Source organism: Mirounga leonina, unplaced genomic scaffold (assembly GCF_011800145.1).
Source record: "Mirounga leonina isolate KUSES-001 unplaced genomic scaffold, KU_Mleo_1.0 Mir_364, whole genome shotgun sequence".
In the NCBI taxonomy this organism is placed as follows: Eukaryota; Metazoa; Chordata; class Mammalia; order Carnivora; family Phocidae; genus Mirounga; species Mirounga leonina.
The window spans coordinates 27,934-45,392 of NW_023270708.1; the positions used below are offsets into that span (position 1 = coordinate 27,934).

Sequence of the window (17,459 nt, forward strand, 5' to 3'; positions counted from 1 at the left end):
AGGAAGGAAGGAAGGAAGGAAGGAAGGAAGGAAGGAAGGAAGGAAGGAAGGGTGGATGGACAGATGGACGGATGGACAGATGAACTGACAGATGGGTGGATGAATTTCCATCACACCATCCCCTCCAGACTTCCTGTTCTACTCTATCCGAAGTCCGTGGATTCTGAAGTCAGGCTGCCACTTCCTAGCCGTGTCACCTTGAAGCCTTGGTTTTCTCCTCTGGGAAGTGCAAAGGGGGATCCTTTCCACCTCCTGGGGCTGCTGGGAGGCTTATATGGAAAGTACCAACCACAGTGCCTGGGACACACTGGTTCACCTTTCTGCAGGCTGGAGTATCTCAAAATTCTTTCCTCTCGCAAGAGGCTTTATTCTTTAACCTGGGCAGATCTTCCCTTTGTCCAGATAAGGAAACAAAGTTTTATGGAGAGGCGGTGACTGGCCTGAGCCATAAAGCCGATGAGCAGCAAGACAGGGAATACCATTAGAGCTCACCTTCCCTCTCCGCAGAAGCTCTCTGAGAGGATTCTCCTCTTTCCTATCCTGTCCCCTGGCGGCCCTCAGCATGGGTAGAATATGCGCCATTCCAGGAGAGGCCCACCCCCCATGGAGCCGAGGACATGGCTCTCCTGTTTGGAGCGACCTGACCCAGCCTGGACATCTGGCTGGATGCCACACTGCCCCAGGGAGAGTGTGGGTTCTGGCCAGGCCCCAGGTGCCCCCAGAAAGTGCCCATAGATTCTAAATCCATCAGATGCAGCCAACCCAGTGTGGAGCATATCTCTGAAACCTCTGAGCAGAGACAGATGCTATCAGGCTCCTCCTGGCCCAGCCTGGCCCTAGGCTCCCCTGCTAGACAGGGTGAGGGCAGGGACCTGTTAATCATTAATCTGGGGGCAAATGGGTAAATTTCCGGTCCACCAGGTCTACACCCAAACCCCTCCCTGCAGCCTGGCAGGAAACCCTTAGAGCTTGACCCTTGGCAGGTCCAGATGTCAGCTCTAGCTGAGGAGGCCCCACCCTGACTGGCTTCCAGTATGAAGGGGACAAAGGGAGCAGGCACCAGTTAGTCCCTCAGATGGTCTCCTCCCCACAGCAGGTGCTGGTGTGAGGGAAAACTCTGCTCACACTGTTCCTACCGTTCAGAAATTGGGACCACCCTTGTAGCAGCTGATGGACAGATGAGAGAACACGCAGGGAGTGAGGGCAATTTTGACCAGAGGGGCTGCACATCCTTCAAGGCCTGTCTCAGATGCCATTCCAAGAACAATAGCTATTATTATTATACCATTACAGCTTTATATATATACCTTTATACATATACCATATATATATATACGATATATACCAAAGTATATAACATTATACTTTCTGTTACATAATTTCGATCATCTATCAGTTTTTGAGTCCTTATTACTAAGACCTTTAAATTGCAGACACCTGTTGAGTTGGCTACCCACTGGTTCTTCCCATCTACATGGTTACCACCATGTGGCTGACCATTTTATACCACATGACCCTGCCGCTCCGACCTAGCGTTTGGACCAATGAGGATCACGTGACTCAGGCTGGGCCAATCAGTCCTTTCTCTGGGAATTTGGAATTTGAATTAAGTTGCGCTTACAGTTGCTTTCTCTCTCCGTCTTTCTTTGGGTGATTGGGCCTGTAACTCTGGAGATAAAAAGGAGAAGCTGGTCCAAAGAGAGAGCAAAACAATGAACCGAATGCATAGAGAGAAGCAGAGGTGAGAGTGGTGGGAGAATTTGGGGAGCTTTTCAGCCCCAGCCCCAGAGTCTTCCTGTGGGCAGCCGTGTTCTTACCTTCGACACTCCTATCTATAGTAGGGCGTTAAGGCTTGGAGTTGGTCGTCTAACCAAGGGTGCTGTCACTGATCATGAGCTTCTGACAGCTGTGAAGGACCAGCAGGCCCTAGCCTGCAGCTGTGAGCCAGGGCCAGCAAAGACCCTCTCTCCCATCCATAGGCCCCCCCTTTTTTTTAATTTCGTGTAATAGACCCTGTGATTGATGGCCCCAGAAAAAGTCCAGTATAAAGTCGGTTAATTTTATTAGCAGTAATGACACTTAGTAGCAATTAATGGTCAGGAAAGGCAGCCAACTGCATAGAGGCCTCAGGCCACACTGGGCCCTGGTCTGTCCGAGAAGACTAGCCTGGCACTGCCTTAGGAGCCCTCTCAGGACCTACGAAGACAGCTGGGAGATCTTCCAGGACCCAGTTTCCCTTTTCCTTATTTCCTATGTTGTGGTTGGGATCACATTTCCTTTGAAGAAACAGTGCCATGACATCAACTTTAGAAAACACCGTATTTCCTCAGATGCTGTTGGTGAGCTATCGTCCGCATGCCCATCCCGTGGCATCTGCTAGGGAAGCCTTCTTCCCGGACCTCAGAAGAATTCTAGGCATTGCAGGCTCCCGTCCATTTCGGGGTCTGTGGGCATGATCCCCTCCCCTTGAAGAAACCACATTCCCTGGCACCCCAGGGCTGAGAACCCCACCAACCCCTGCCTCTCTGCAGAATCTTAATCGCCCACATGTTAGTTGGGCCCCATGGGGGTAAAATGTACACCTGGGAAGATCAAGTGAGCTTCGTCAGTCGTATGAATCCAGACAAAATTTGGAGTTTTCATAAAGACGCTGCCCTGTGGTCTGGTCAGATGCTACCAACCAAATAAGTAGCCAGTGTTCTGAGCTCAAGAGCAGAGGATGAACAACTTGTGAAGTTGTTAGCTGCTCTTCTGGGCTGTGGGACGAGAGCTCCTCCAGACTTCTGCCCGGCTCAAGTGCTCCCGAGCCCTGTGGGACCAGGCCACTCCCCAACAGGCTTTGGTGCAGCTGGTCTCCCCCATTTCTGCTTCCAGTCGCCACCCCCCCCCCCAGGCTGACTTCCAGTCCCTCTTCTCCTGCGAAGAAAGCAACAATCCCATGTGACCAGCTCCATTCTCCTCCCTTCTTTGCCTCCAGCCTGAGACCCTCTGCTCTCTGTACCCTCAGCCCTTAGTTTAATAATAAGACAAGAAACCCCCACCCCTATACAACAAGATGTCTCTGGCTTTGACTCCAGAGCATCCCCTGCTGTTCCCTGGGCCACCTTGTCTCTTCCCAGGGTGGGAAAAGTCAAGGGTTCCCCTCAGGACTTCACCTCACATATACCCCTACCCCCAGATCTCCTCTGCCCGCTGCTGGCCCTTCCTCCCCTGGCCTCCTTTCACTCCCCAACGCTCACCCCATCCACAGTTTTGGCTAAAGCAGGTCCACCTGGGATGACCCTGAAGGAAGGAAAAGAGGATTCTCCCAGGATTTGGAGAAAGTGTCCCAGGAGGCTGCTTTTGTTTACCTTCAACAGGACCCCAGTCACCGCCAAGCCCCAGAGAGGAAATGGAGCTCACCTTGGAATAATCACTCACCACCTGCTGGAGTAGGGAACCCAAGGACCCCAGGCCCCCAAGCTGTTCTGGCCTGGGTAGTCTGGTCCCAGGTCTGCCCTCGCTCACTGGCGACCTTGGGAAGGTCCACTCTCCCGCTGAGCTCATCCCATCTAACAAATACACATTGGCTAGTGGGAGAGCATGACGGGACCAGGCTGCCTGTGTTCAAATCCTGCCTCCACCTCTTACCAGTTGTGTCACCTTGGGCAAAGCTCTTCACCTCCCTGTGCCTCACCTATAAAACGCAGATCACCACAGTACCCACCTCGCGGGGCTTTGGGGAGGATTAAATGAGTTAACATTTGCACAGCTCTTAGAACAGTGCCTGACACATAGTAAGCTCCAGAGAAGTGTCATTCTTGAGCACTCACTATGTGCCAGGCTCCGTGCTGGCCACGGGGACGTGCTCCTGCCCCTGAGGAGCTCCAGTCTAGAAGGAACTTGGTAGGATTCAGTAGTGCTCCAGATTCTCCCAAGGCCCTAAGAAGCAGAAGAAAGCTTTGAACCAGCCCAGCTCCCGGTGGAACAACCAGGAGGTGCTCAGGGATCAGAACTCTTAGCTCCATCTGGGTGAGAACCTGACCTTGGCCAGGCCCATCCTACCTGTAGTAAGGGGCCTGGGGGGTGGGGAGGAGGCAGGAGGAAGGTCCTAGGGAGGCTCCCTGGCTAGTCGGGGAAGACCAGGCAGGTATAGTGCATTTCCCATCACTTGGGGGTGCCCCAGGCGCTGTTCTCCCCCTGATACACACACCCACCCTTGTTTCTGCTTGAGAGGGTCTGATGGTTCCAGAGGAGGTCACCCCCAGGATGTGGGTGAGGGAGTGGGTGGGTGGTGTAGGACAAGGCTGGCGGTTTCCAGGGCACCAGGCAATGCCAGCCTGTCTAGACCCTTAGCTGGAGGGGCCAGGAGCTGTGCCTGGCACCAGGGACCTTGCCAACTGTGGGCAGCTGCCTGGGAACCAGGAAAGCCTTGCCCTGCCCGGAGCATTGGCCTTGGCCCTGCAAAACCCCATTAGATGCTCCCGATAACAGGCTTCCGCTGCAGGGCCATTTGCATGGTAAGTGTTCCCTTTGTGCTTTCATCTCAAACATCTCAGCCCACCTCACAGCCCTCACTAAATCCCCCTACACACCCACCCACACCCACCCACCCACGCCCCACCCCCACCCGGTGCTCTCCACCACCCATCTCTTCCCAGCAGGGAGAGTTGCTGAGGGTGATGCCTGGCGGGGGAAGAGAGGGCCTTTGGCTCCAACAGTCCCTCTGGTGGGGGGGGGTACCCTCAACACCCACCCCAAGCTTCTCTCCCCTCTTTCTGTCACGCTGAGGGGCCCCAAGTGGATGCTGCTGAGCAGCATGCCATTCCCTCCATCCTTCAGACTCCTTTCTCCTCTCCTGGATTCCGTGTCACCTCATGCCTCCTCCAAGACCACATCCTTAATGAGCAGCCTGGCCAAGTTACCAGTTGCCATATCCTACCTCTACTTTTTTTTTTTTTAGATTACTTATTTATTTATTTGAGAGAGAGAGAGAAAGAGAGAATGAGCAGGGGGAGGGGCAGAGGGAGAGGAGAGGGAGAAGCAGGCTCCCCAAAGCAGAGAACCCAACACAGGGCTTGATCCCAGGACCCTGAGATCATGACCTGAGCTGAAGGCAGACACTTAAACCGACTGAGCCACCCAGGCGCTCCCCCCACCTCTACTCCTAAAAGCTCCAGCCCCCTTCACTCACCCATTCACTTAAATATAAATATCAACAACCTTATTGAGGGTCAGCTTCATGCCAGGTCTCCCCACGGAAGACTGAAAGACACAAAAGATCACTCACTACATCCTTGTCGGCGTCCCCCTCAGCCCCTCTTGGCTCCACCCCTCCTTTCCTCCCCAGCTCTTAAGTTCAGGACTCCATGAACCCAGCTTGAGGACTGAATCTGGTCACCACCTCCCCCCCCCCCCCACCAGAGCTCATCCCCAGAGCCTCGTCCCCTACCCCAGCACAGCCCTGGCTCAGAGAGAAAAGAACTGGGCCCAGCTGTGGGTTTTGTCTCTCCAAGAACAGCTCCACTTCCTGTCTGCAGCCCCACGCACACCGGGCTGCCTGCTGAGGATGGCATCGGGCAGACGTGTGCTCACAGCTAAGTGAGCAGCAAGCCACCTGCCCAGCAAGCATGCTTTGCATCTCAACAATCTTGGGTATTTTGAGCTTGGCCAGTGCTACATCTGCTGAGGAAATGCTTGCCCTCCTCCTTCCTGTCTCTCTCCCTCTCCACTCAGGCTCAGGCAGAAGCACTGGAGGGGAAGCCTTCATCCCTGGCACATGGATCAGGCGGCACAGTGGCCACCAAAGGTCCCCATGTGCAGGGGTCTCCCTCGCTTCTGCAGGCCTGAGATTAGGAACATCTCCCCCCAGCTCCCTGGCTGGGTCCAAATGCACACCAATTGAATCATTATATTTTAAGGCTGGAGCCTTCAAGATCACCCAGTCCAGAGGTCTTTGCCCTGATGGCTCCTGGGAGGTATTGCAGGGGCTTCTGGGGGCAGGCAGGAGGGCAAGGGGTTTGCCAAGAGTGCAGGTCTCTGCTTTGACCTGTCTGGTGCCCTGGGAGTTCATGTAATATTTATTGTCCAAGGTGACCCAGGACTAGGATGGGATTCCTGATTGTTTCTGTCAAGCCTGGTAGTTTCTGCTTTCAGTTTCAACGCAACACTTCAGGGAAGCAAAATCAGCACCACCACAGCAAATGTCTAGGATGAAAGGAACACAAGATGGGTAGGACTGAAAGGAAGGCAATCTGGTTAGGATTCCTCTGGACCCCTGGGCAGCTAAAGGGAGAGAAGTATGCTTCGTTCAAAAGCCTACTTTTTTCCTGGTCTAAAACTCAGTTTCTTTTTGGCTAAACATCAGAAATAAAGCTTAGAGAAGTGGCCTGCTTATTCATACTAAAGTGTGAGAGTCTGATGCAATCCTAGTGCCTGACAACCTACTTGGCTAGATAGAAGGAAGATCACAGGAGAGGGTCTAGGATCATGAAGAAACCGAAGAGGAAGGGGAAGCCTAGAGCAAGGACGGGTGGGGGGTAGAGAAAAGTGGGGCTGGAAGCCTTAAGACAAGCTTTCCCAGCTTCTTGGGTTCACAGGCCCAGACCTGACCCACGGGAGGAGTAGTTTAGAGGACACAGGGTGGGGACTGCAGGAAAAGGCAAGTAGTCTCTGAGGATGTCTCTTCTTATGGCAGGCAACACGTCCACCCAGTTCGGCCCCAACCTTGAAACCCTGGCTCCCAGGCTAGGTGACTTCGACCAAGTTATTAAACCATAGTAAGTTGACCAACTCCCCAGCTGGGCAGGCTCTGGGTGGTCCCCCTCTTCCCCACAGATGGGCAGGCAGGCTCAGGCTGAGCTGGGGGCCCTGGAAGAGCCAGGCCCCCGGGGAATGCCCTATGTGTGATCCCTGTGTGATTCGGGTAGTTCCGCTGTTTGCGGCTGCTCTAGGCAGAGATGTCCCATGCTGCCTGTTCCATTTGTCCTCCTCCAGGGCCCAGGGATGGTCCACACCTCCACACCTCTCCTCTCAGCTCCAAGGACAGCAGGAGCCTCCCAATCTGGTGAAGGAGCCACGTCCTGAATGTGCCTAGGGGACACCTGGGTGGTCAGGACTGCCCTAAGGGATGAAGTTGTAAGGGGCTCCCTTGGGCATAGAGCGGGGTTCCCTCCCCACCCCCTCAGAGCCGGACCAGGACAGCTTCCCCACCTTGGACAGTCCTGGACTCAGAGCCAGCCGGGGCTGTAGCAGAGGGTCCATCCCCTCGGGCAGTCTTTTCCTGGTCCTCCTGCCATGGCTACCTCAGTCCACTTCATGCCTTCCTTCAAGCTGTAACCCCTACCTGCGATGCCTCTCCCAGTCCAAAAGTCCTCATGGATCTCCTGGACTCTTTTATGGCCACAGCCTTTTTCAAGACTTGACTCAAAATGCAAGGAATGGGAAAGGTGATCCTGAGGCCCCATCCAGCGCTAGCATGCTCTGATGCTTGTCTGCCTCCTCCAGGAAGCCCTCCTTACTTGCCAGCCCCATCTCTCCTAACCATCCTCTTTCTTTGCGTTCTCTCACTTTTCAGATATAACATCCTTAGTTCTGCGTGGTTGACACTTTTTTCTTCCTCCTCAGAGCTGCACAGACAGACTCTCCAAGTAGCCTGTAAGCCCCTGGCAGAGGTCCTGGTTTCTCATACCCTGAGGTCCCCCGTCCCTAGCTCAGATCCTCAGACACCTGCTGGCTGCATAAATCCCTCAGATATCCAACCCCAGGCGGGAGAGTATAGCTCCAGGCTGTCCCTCAGCCTCCCCTTCCACACCCCTGGCCTCCCTGCTGTCTCACTCCCAGGCTGCAGGGTCCACCCAACACCCCACACCCCCAACCTTCCCAAGCTCCGCTCTGCAGGCGTGGGGGGGGCGTGGCCCTGGAGGGCGTGGCTCTGAAGGAGCCTGCCTGCGGCCACGCCCTCCGACTCTGATCACTGGCGCGTGTTCTCCCCAGTGCCAGATCTCGGGGCACCTGGCCACCGTCAGTCAGACCCCGACTCCGCCGGCCGCCGGCTCAGCCCCTGTGGGGACTGAGAAAGTCAGGTCTGTTCCTTCCGGACCTCAGTTCCCGGGGTCAAGCCGTGCCAGGCAGCTGAAGCCTCCCTTTGATAGCCAGCGAGGAGGACCCGACAAGAACTTGGCCAAAAGTCTTTCTTTAAACCTCAGCTTGCACAGCCTCTCGTGGTGGCGCATGCTGAAAGTTTCCTGCAGGTTCACAAACCTTCACCCACAATTCCAACTCGATAAAGCTCGGACAATTAAAGATTTTTATGCAGTCACGGTGAATTCATATGGCAGCAAGTGTCCTGACCTGAACCCAGATGAGAATATTTATGGTCTGCCTTTATCCCAACATGTAGGTATTTTTCTGCAAAAATAATAATGGGGTGCTGCCCTAGATATGGCATATGCATTATATTACCTTTCTAAAATTCAAAAATTCTTGAATTCTGACATGACCTGGCCTTAAAGGGAATGGAACTATCAAGAAAGCAGACTTTCTCTGCTCTTGCCCTAAAACCAGTCTCTAGAATTTCCAGGACTCTGGCGGGGAGGTGGTGCCTGGCTGGCTCAGTGGGTAGAGCCTGTGACTCTTGATCTCTAGATAGTGAGTTCAAGCCCCACGTTGGGTGTAGAGCTTACTAAAAAAAAAAAAAAAAAAAAAAGAATTTCCAGGACTCAGAACATGGTGGTTGAAGCCTATTCTTGCTCTTTGAGACTCTCCACCACCCCCCCTTCGGTCTTCATCTCTCCAGTGAGGGGGTCTGGGCTGGAGCAGCTGTTCTACCCCCCAATTCATCCCAGCTGCCATCAGGATTCCCATGGAAGGCCAGTTGTAGCTGAATTCTGGAGTCTGACAGGGGCAAGTCTCTGCTTTCTGCTTCGCTTCTACCTCCTATCCTGACAGACGCCAGGTCATGACAAAGCAGTGTGTGCTCAAGAGAGCCAAGTGTAAGTAGGTGATGGAAGAGCAAATACGATGGGGCAGAGGAAGATTCTGGGGGAGAGGAAGGGCCAGCGAGAGGGAGAGGGGCTGCCCATCTAGACTTTCACTGTGGACCATGAGGCAGTGCTAAGTGGCTGCGGGGGACTCAGCCAACAACAGGGCCCTAAGACCCTTGCCTAAAGGGCGCTATGCATGAATCGAAGACATAAGCACATGAAAAAAGTGGGTAACAAAGCAAGAGTTTAAGACAAACAGGTGCAAGAGATGCCTAGGTCATATGCCAGGTAAGAGTGTGGGTGACAGAGGGGAGGGTTCAAGGGTCAGAGCGGCCCAGGGGGAGAGGCGGAGGCAGCAGGAGGTGGGGATGACGAGGTTGGCTCTAAACCTCTGGAGGCTGACGAGCCAGAATTCAAATTTCAGTGCTGCCAGCCACTAGCTGTGTGACTTTGGGCAAGGCACTTGGCCTCTCTGAGCTTTTTTTCCCACTCACCTATATGAAGAGACTTCTACCAGCACCTACCTCCTGGGATGTCACAATGAATAAATGAGATCATGCACATAAAATGCTAAGCACGGAAAGGATTTGAATTGGACATTGACGGGGGCAAAGATGAAGAGGGGAAGGAACATAGGACACCAGAGGTGCTCCTAACTTGGGAGTCTCTAAGACCAGATCACTAGATTTCTTGAACTCTGTACATATGGATAGCATTTCAGCAGTTTATATACACTTATTTAAGGGGTGCCTGGGGGGCTCAGTCGTTAAGCGTCTGCCTTTGGCTCAGGCCATGATCCCAGGGTCCTGGGACCGAGCTCCGCATCGGGCTCCCTGCTCAGCAGGAAACCTGCTTCTCCCTCTCCCACTCCCCCTGCTTGTGTTCCCTCTTTCACTATATCTCTCTCTGTCAAATAAATAAATAAAATATCCTTATATACACTTATTTAACTACAACAACTCTATAGGTTAAGGACTAGCCCATTTAATAGATGAGAAAACTGAGGCTGGACCAGTTAACTGACTTGGGGCGCCTGGGTGGCTCAGTCAGTCAAGAGGCTGCCTTCGGCTCAGGTCATGATTCCCACGGTCCTGGGATCAAGTCCCATTATGGGCTCCCTGCTCAGTGGGGAGTCTGCTTCTCCCTCTCCCTCTCCTGCTCCCCCTGCTCATGCTCTCTCTCTCTCAAATAAATAAATAAAATCTTAGAAAAAAAAAAGAACAGTTAACTGACTTGCCCTAAGTCACAGTTAATAAATGGGTTGGATGGAAGATCTGAACTCAATCTATGTGACTCCAAGTCCAGTGCTCCTTACACTGTAGCAGGGCCTCGGGCTGCCTCTCTCCCTGCTTACACTGAGGCCAGGGTGGGGTCACCCTCACAGCACCTGGCCCACCTCCTCCTGAGCCCAACTTCTACCTGAGCACATAATTCTCAAGGCACCTGGACCTCTCTTGCTTAGGGGATTCCAGCCCAGGAGTCCCCGTGCCTTGCCTGCCCTCCTCAACCTTAGAAAATCCATCACTATCCATGAGGGGGCTGGTTTGACCCTGAGCCCAACTACAGAGCCCAACTCCTCCTCGGGGGTGGGGGGGTGGGAGGGTGGGGGTGGGGGTGGTTACAGCTCAGCCAGGGACAAGCCGGCCTAAATTCCTTCCCCAAACACAATGATTCTTATCAGTGATGTTTGGCTTTCAATCTACCACCCCAAAGCAGTAAAATTTCTTTTACCCATTCTTCCCTCCAATGCTGTTTTTCTCGGGACCCAATCAATTTCTAAAAATGTATTTAAGTGAAAACAATACCATCCAAATACAAAAAACACTTAGGAATAAGTTTTTAAATATGTGCACGACCTGCATGCTGAAAATTACAAAACATTGCTGAAGGAAATTTTTAAAAGCCCTAAATAAAGAGATATGCCTGTTTATAAATCGGTAGATTCAATATTGTTGGAATGTCGATCTTCTATAAATTGACTTATAGATTCAATGCAATCCCAAACAAAATCCCGGCAGGCTTTCCTATAGATATTGATAAGTTGATTCTAAAGTTTATGTGGAGGGGCGCCTGGCTGGCTCAGTCGTTAAGCGTCTGCCTTCGGCTCAGGTCATGATCCCAGGGTCCTGAGATAGAGCCTGGATCAGGCTCCCTGCTCAGTGGGAAGTCTGCTTCTCCCTCTCCCACTCCCCCTGCTTGTGTTCCCTCTCTCGCTAGATCTCTCTCTGTCAAATAATAAATAAAATATTTACAAAAATAAAATAAAATAAAATTTATGTGGAAATATAAGGGACCTAGAATAGCCAAAACAACTTTTTAAAAAGATTTATTTATTTATTTTAGAGAGAGAGAGAGGGAGAGGCAGAGAGAGAGGGGGAGAGAGTCCTCAAGCAGACTCCTTGCTGAGCATGGAGCCCAATGCAGGGCTCTATCCCAGGACCCTGAGATCATGACCTGAGCTGAAATCAAGAGTCACACACTTAACTGACTGAGCCACCCAGGTGCCCCAAAACAATTTTGAAAAAGAGAGAGAGAGAGAGGGAGAGAGGGAACTTACTGTACTTGGTTTCAAGACTTACCATACAGCTACTATAATCAATCCTATATGGTATTGGCATAAGGATAAACATATAGGCGAATGGAACAGAATAAACTGTCCAGAAATAGAATCTCCTATGTTGAATCAATTAATTTGCAACAAAAATGACAACAGAGTAAGGACCATCTTTTCAGCAAATGGGGCTGGAACAAGTGGATGTCCACATGGAAAACAATAAACTTTGACCTTGACCTTACACAATTCACATAAATTAACTCAAAATGAACAAATAGACCTAAGTTTAAAAGCTAAAACTATAAAGTTTCTGGAAGAAAACATAAGAGGAAATCTTTACAACCTCTGAGTAGACAGAGATTTCTTGGGTAGGACACACAAAAAGCACAAACCATACAAGAAGTTGTAAATTGTACTTCATCAAAATTAAAAACTTCTGTTCTTCATAGGATTCCAATAAGAAAATTAAAAGGCAAGCCAAAGATAGGGACGAAATTTGCCAATACTTTCTTACAAAGGACCTGGATTCAAAATACACAAAAAATACAACTCAATAAGAAGAAGAATAGCCCAATGAAAAAAGATACTCAGATGACTAACATGCACATGCAAAAATGTTCAACACGTGGGGTGCCTTGGTGGTAAAGTCAGTTAAGTGTCCAACTCCTGGTTTTGGCTCAGGTCCTGATCTCAGGGTCATGTGAGATGGATGGAGCCCCTCATCAGGCTCCGCACTCAGCACCCAGTCTGCTTAAGATTCTCTCTCCCTTTGCCCCGCCCCCTGATTACGCTCTCTCTTTCTCTCTCTCTCAAATAAATAAATAAATATTTTTTAAAAGGTTCAACACACCATTCATCAGTGTGAAAATGCAAATTAAGACCACAATGAGATATCAATACATATCCACTAAAAGGGCTGAAATTATGACCGCCAGTAGCTGACAAGAGTACGGAGTAATTAGAACTCTCATACATCACGGCGGAAAATGGTACAATCACTTTGGAATACCATTTGGCCATTTCGTATGAAGTTAAACATAGGCATACCATATGATCCAATAGTCAGGTCCTAGGTATTTATCCAAGAGAAATAAAAACATATACCCATATATGTACGTGTACACAAATGCTTATAGCAGCTTTATTTGGAACAGCCCCAAACTGGAAACAATCCAAATGTCTATCAGCTGGTAAATAAAGAAACACAGAGTGGTACGTCCATACAGTAGAATACCATTCAGCAGTAAAAAGGAATGCGCTGATATATGTAACAAAGTGGATGAATCTCAAAAACATTATTTTGAGCAAAACCATTCAGACACAAAAGGCTATATGCCAGATGATTCCATTTATGTGAACTTCTACAAAGGGCCAAACTAATCTATAAGGACAGAAAGCAGAGAAGTGAAGATCTGGGGCTGGTGGGGGAGGACTGGTTGCAAAGGAGCATAGGGATCCTTTGGGCTGATGGAAATGTTCCCCCATGCAGTAGTTGTGGCGGTGTTTATACGAGGGTATGCATTTGTTAAAACCCCAACTGTGCACTTAGAACGCATGCATTTTACTGTAGGTAATGTTGATTAGGGAAAACAATTAAGGTGGTGGTTTGCTTTCTTCACATAAGCCAAGAAGACGGTTAGAGCCCCAGCAACCACCAAAAGGGAGCCTGGACAGGCACCCAATCAGGCCCCTTTCATCCACCATCTCAGTGAAGCCTCGCATCAGCCTCTAAGATAGGTATTATCATCACCTAAAGCTCAGCAAGGTTAAGACATTTGCCCAAAGCCACACAGCGAGCAAGACAAACGGCCAGGATTTAAACTCAGGTCTAGCTGACTCCAAAGCCTGTGCTTTCATAAACTTGTCTGTACCCTCTGTAGAGAGGAAAGGAACCTAACTAGCAGAGGTCACACATTATAAAAGCACCGCCTAAGTCAATCAGTATTTACAAAGTTGTATCCACAGGAATGACTTTGAGTTATGAAGCTATTGGGATGACTTAAAGACTGGATTGGGTGATGAGACCTGTCATGGGCTCCACTTGTCACATAATACAGTGCATGTTCATTTATAAAACACCGCACCAGTTAATATTTGCAGAATTCCCAAGCCATCCAAGCCAGAACATGAGCTCTTGAGCAATCCTAGACTTCCAGGCCAGGATCAGCCCATTAGAATTAGGGAAACTTAGGATCTCCAGGTGCTATAGACCTTGGAGGCAAGTAACCTGACCAAGTGACCAAGCAGGGGAGGGGGCCACCCTCTACCCCCTTACCCTCCAGCTCCTTGTAGCTGTTGCTCCCCTGGATGATCACACAGTATTCGCTCTGCAGACTGTTCCCTGGAGGGCAAAGAGCCCAGACTGGGGGCAGAACCTGGTTTCTGTCCTGCCTCTCCCATTGATTTGCTGTGTGACATAGGGTGAATCACTGAACTTTTCTGACCCCCGGGCTCCCTTGGGGAACTATTTACACCATCCTATAGACCTCAAGAATGGCTCTGAGGATCAGATGAGAGAGAGAGGCTGAATGAGAAAAGTGATTTGTAAATCACTGCAATACTAAATTAGGTCATTTTCAGCATCACCAGAATTCAGCTCTGGGTTCGTACAAAAGCCCCAGAAACAGTTGCCAGCTTACTGTGGTTTGGGGATGATGGTTGCTTCATTTGAAAAATGGGAATAATCGTACATGACCTGCTTGAAACAGGGGGTTGGACCAGAGATGCTTCGGGGGCACGTCCAACTCTTAAGTCTCTGATTCTGTGATTTCAAAGACCCCAAGAAGATTGGCTTCCCCTGCTCTCCTGATGTTTGAATTTGCTTTTACCAAATGCCCAAACATTTCATCTTATAATCGAAAATGAGACTTTAAGTGCAAATGACCTGGAGAAAGGAGGAACACATTGTCTTCCATTCTCACTATAGTGTGGATGACTGATATCAGATTCCTACCAGAGAGCAAATTCTGATGGGAAGCTGGAGAATCTGGCCTGACTGAGTCATGATAGGGCTTCCTCAGTGAGAACTCAGGCTGAATCCTGTCCATTCTCTGAGACTAAACACATAACAGCCCAAGGCCCCAGTTTTAGCTTATTCTCCAAGTATTTGTCCAGCTCCCCAGACTGGGGGGAGTGGTGGCTGGAGTCTATTTTGTCAGCCTTGCTTAGTTGGGTTCATGACCTGAAAGAGGTGACTCTAGGGACACCTGAGTGGCTCAGATGGTTAAGCATCTGCCTTCAGCTCAGGTCATGATCCCGGGGGTCCTGGGATCGAGCCCCGAATCGGGCTCCCTGCTCAGCAGGAAACCTGTTTCTCCCTCCCCACTCCCCCTGCTTGTGTTCCCTCTCTTGCTGTGTCTCTCTCTGTCAAATAAGTAAATAAAATCTTTAAAAATAAAAAGAAGAGGTGGCTCTAATACTCATACTCATATGATCCCTCTCAGCCCTAACCCAGGCCTAATCAACCATCCCCCACCTCTGATTTCCTCTGCTCACAAGTCTCAAATTCTACCCTGTGCACTGCCACAAATTCCTTTCCCTTCCAACCATATCAACCAGGGTGGTCCAGGCCCCCTGGAGCCCCTCTCTCCTCACCTACCTGGCCCTCGCCCCATCCCCAACTCCAAAACCCCCAAAAAGAATTGTGGAAATGAGCTGATGTCCAAGAGGATGCAGGTGCATTTGTCCTCTTGCTCTCCATTCCAGCTCAGAAACCCCTGTCAGGGCTGGGATACCAAGCTACTATGCCTAATCTCCTCACTAGTAATAATTACTGGCATTAGTTGAGCATTTACTATGTGCTAGATACTATCCTAAGGGCTTTCCATGTACTAACTCATATAGTGTTCATATGAAATAGGCACTATTATCCTCATTTTACAGATGAGAAACTGAGACACAGAGGGGTTAAGTGACTTGGCGAAGAGCAAGGGCTAGCAAGTAGCTGGGTTGGGGATTGAACCCAAAGTCTGTGCCCTCGCCATTATACCCTGCCTGCTGGGGCGACAGCAATGCCTTCAAGCCTGAAATCACTGTCAAACAAACATGTTTGTGCACTGCTCTCTGGGTGGAAATAGAGGCTCAGTTCTATCAAGTTCAGCCCCTTCTTTGTACAAAAGGGTCACTGAGGCCCAGAGACTGGTCTTCCCAGGTCACCAGCAAGCTGAGTTCAGAGCTAGGGTCTGGGCTGACCTGCCTACCCCACCCCACCCCCTTATATTTCAGGAGAGGCCCCTGCTCATAGCCAAAGCACGTTTTTAACCAGGGTCATGACCCGGAAATTAGCCCACAGCCCTTAGCTCTGCCTGTACGGGGACTTCTCAGATCCTTACTCCCCTCCCTGGCAGGTCCTTAAGAACAGTCTCTGGCAGGTCACTGGCTTGGTGTGTTTTCTCGCCTTTGCTTTAGGCAGGCTGTAAATCTCACCCTGATTTGGAGTGAAGATCACAAAAAATGACAAGATTAAAGTAACAGCCTGTACATATTTGGAGCAAGCATTGGGTGGAGGTCACGTGAGTGCCTTTGCACCCACGACCCCACCTCCCACCCAAGTCCCTAGGTCAGAGGAAGAGGGACAGTTGCCCTGTAACTTGCGCTGCGTTCACTCCCCACTCCCTCCCGCTCCCTCCCCTGGGGTCTCCCCAACTCTGATCCTCCTTTTCCAATCATGTACCCTTCCTCCCTTCTCACTCTTGGTCGTTCTCCCCAGAATTCACCCGACGCCAGGTCTGAGATTTGGCTGGGCTTCCCTAGCGGAAGTTTCCCTCCTGCATCTCCAGGGGACACTCCCCACCGTCCGCAGGTCCGCATTCCCCCGGTATCCGCGCGATCCCCGCCCAGCCACCCAGCCCGCAGGGTCTCGGTTCCGCAGGGGGAAGGCAGAGGGTGGAGAGAGAGCCCGGGGCGAGGACTGTGGCTGGACGGAGACCAGGTTACGAGCAGACAGGGCACGGAGTGAGGATCCAGAGAGGGCATCCGAGCGCGGGAGGGACGCCTGGACCGGCAGGGACCGGGCGCGCCGTGCGGATGGGGCCAGGGTCCGAAACGTGTGCAGAGTCCGGGAGCTCGGGCCGGGGTCCTAGGCCGGGCGGAGTGGGCGGGATGAGGTCTCGGACAGGGCGGGGTGGGAAGGGCGGCGGCGAAGAGGACCCAGTGGGACAGCAGATCGGGGCCGGAGCTGGGGAAGCCAGAGACCGAGCTCGGGGCGCGAACTCCGACAGCGAGCCGGGACTGGGGTCCGCCGGGGGCTAAGGTCTGAGTTCGAGGTCCCGCCGCGGCGGGGGCCAGCGGAAGGGAAATGTTGGCCCTGCTCTAGCCCGAGGAGGGGAGGCAGGCGGGCCGGGGACGCGGGCCGGGGGCGCGGCGGGCACTGACCCGAAGTAGGCGGCGGCGGCAGCGGCGGGCAGCGCCAGCAGGCAGAGCGCGGCCAGGGCCAGCGCGGGCGGGGGGCGCATGGTGCCGGCGACGCGGCGCCCTGTCGCATCTCCTCGCGCCGCTCAGCGCTCGCAGCGCCGCCACCAGCCGCCCGTGGGGCTTTAAAGCCGGGCGGGGCGGAGCGGGGCTGGGGGAGGGAGCGGCTCTGGCGGCACCCCCCGCCCCGGGCCGTGAGCCCCCCGCCCCATTGGCCCCGCCGGCCTCGCCCCGCCCCATCGCGGGTGGGGCCGCCGCCCAGGGCCCGCCCCCTCCCCGCCCCCATCTCCGCGTCCCAGCCGCCCCAGGTGAGAGCTCACCTGACGCGGCGCCCGCCGGGGGCGCGCCGGCGGATCGGGAAGGCCCCCGGGCCTGGAGAGGCGGGGATGGGGGCCCGAGGCGGAGACCAGGGAGTCTCCGCATCTCCCGGCCGGGTGGAGGGACGCGCAAGATTCTCTCCCCCGAGGTACGGGGGGTGGGGGGCGCAGAAGGAGGGAGGCTCCTGGGGTCGGCGGAGAAGCAGTTTCGTGTCC

General features: G+C 52.3%; 1 protein-coding gene across 1 annotated transcript in view; it reads right to left on the reverse strand.

Annotated features, from left to right (window-relative positions):
• The window catches only part of WNT9B (Wnt family member 9B), a 20,915-nt gene extending 3,945 nt beyond the window's left edge, over positions 1 to 16,970 (reverse strand). Inside the window, exon 1 of the mRNA XM_035030369.1 lies at positions 16,891 to 16,970. Within this exon, the coding sequence (XP_034886260.1) occupies positions 16,891 to 16,970 (80 nt within the window). The remainder of the gene's footprint in view (positions 1 to 16,890) is intronic.
• Positions 16,971 to 17,459: the final 489 nt, after the last annotated feature.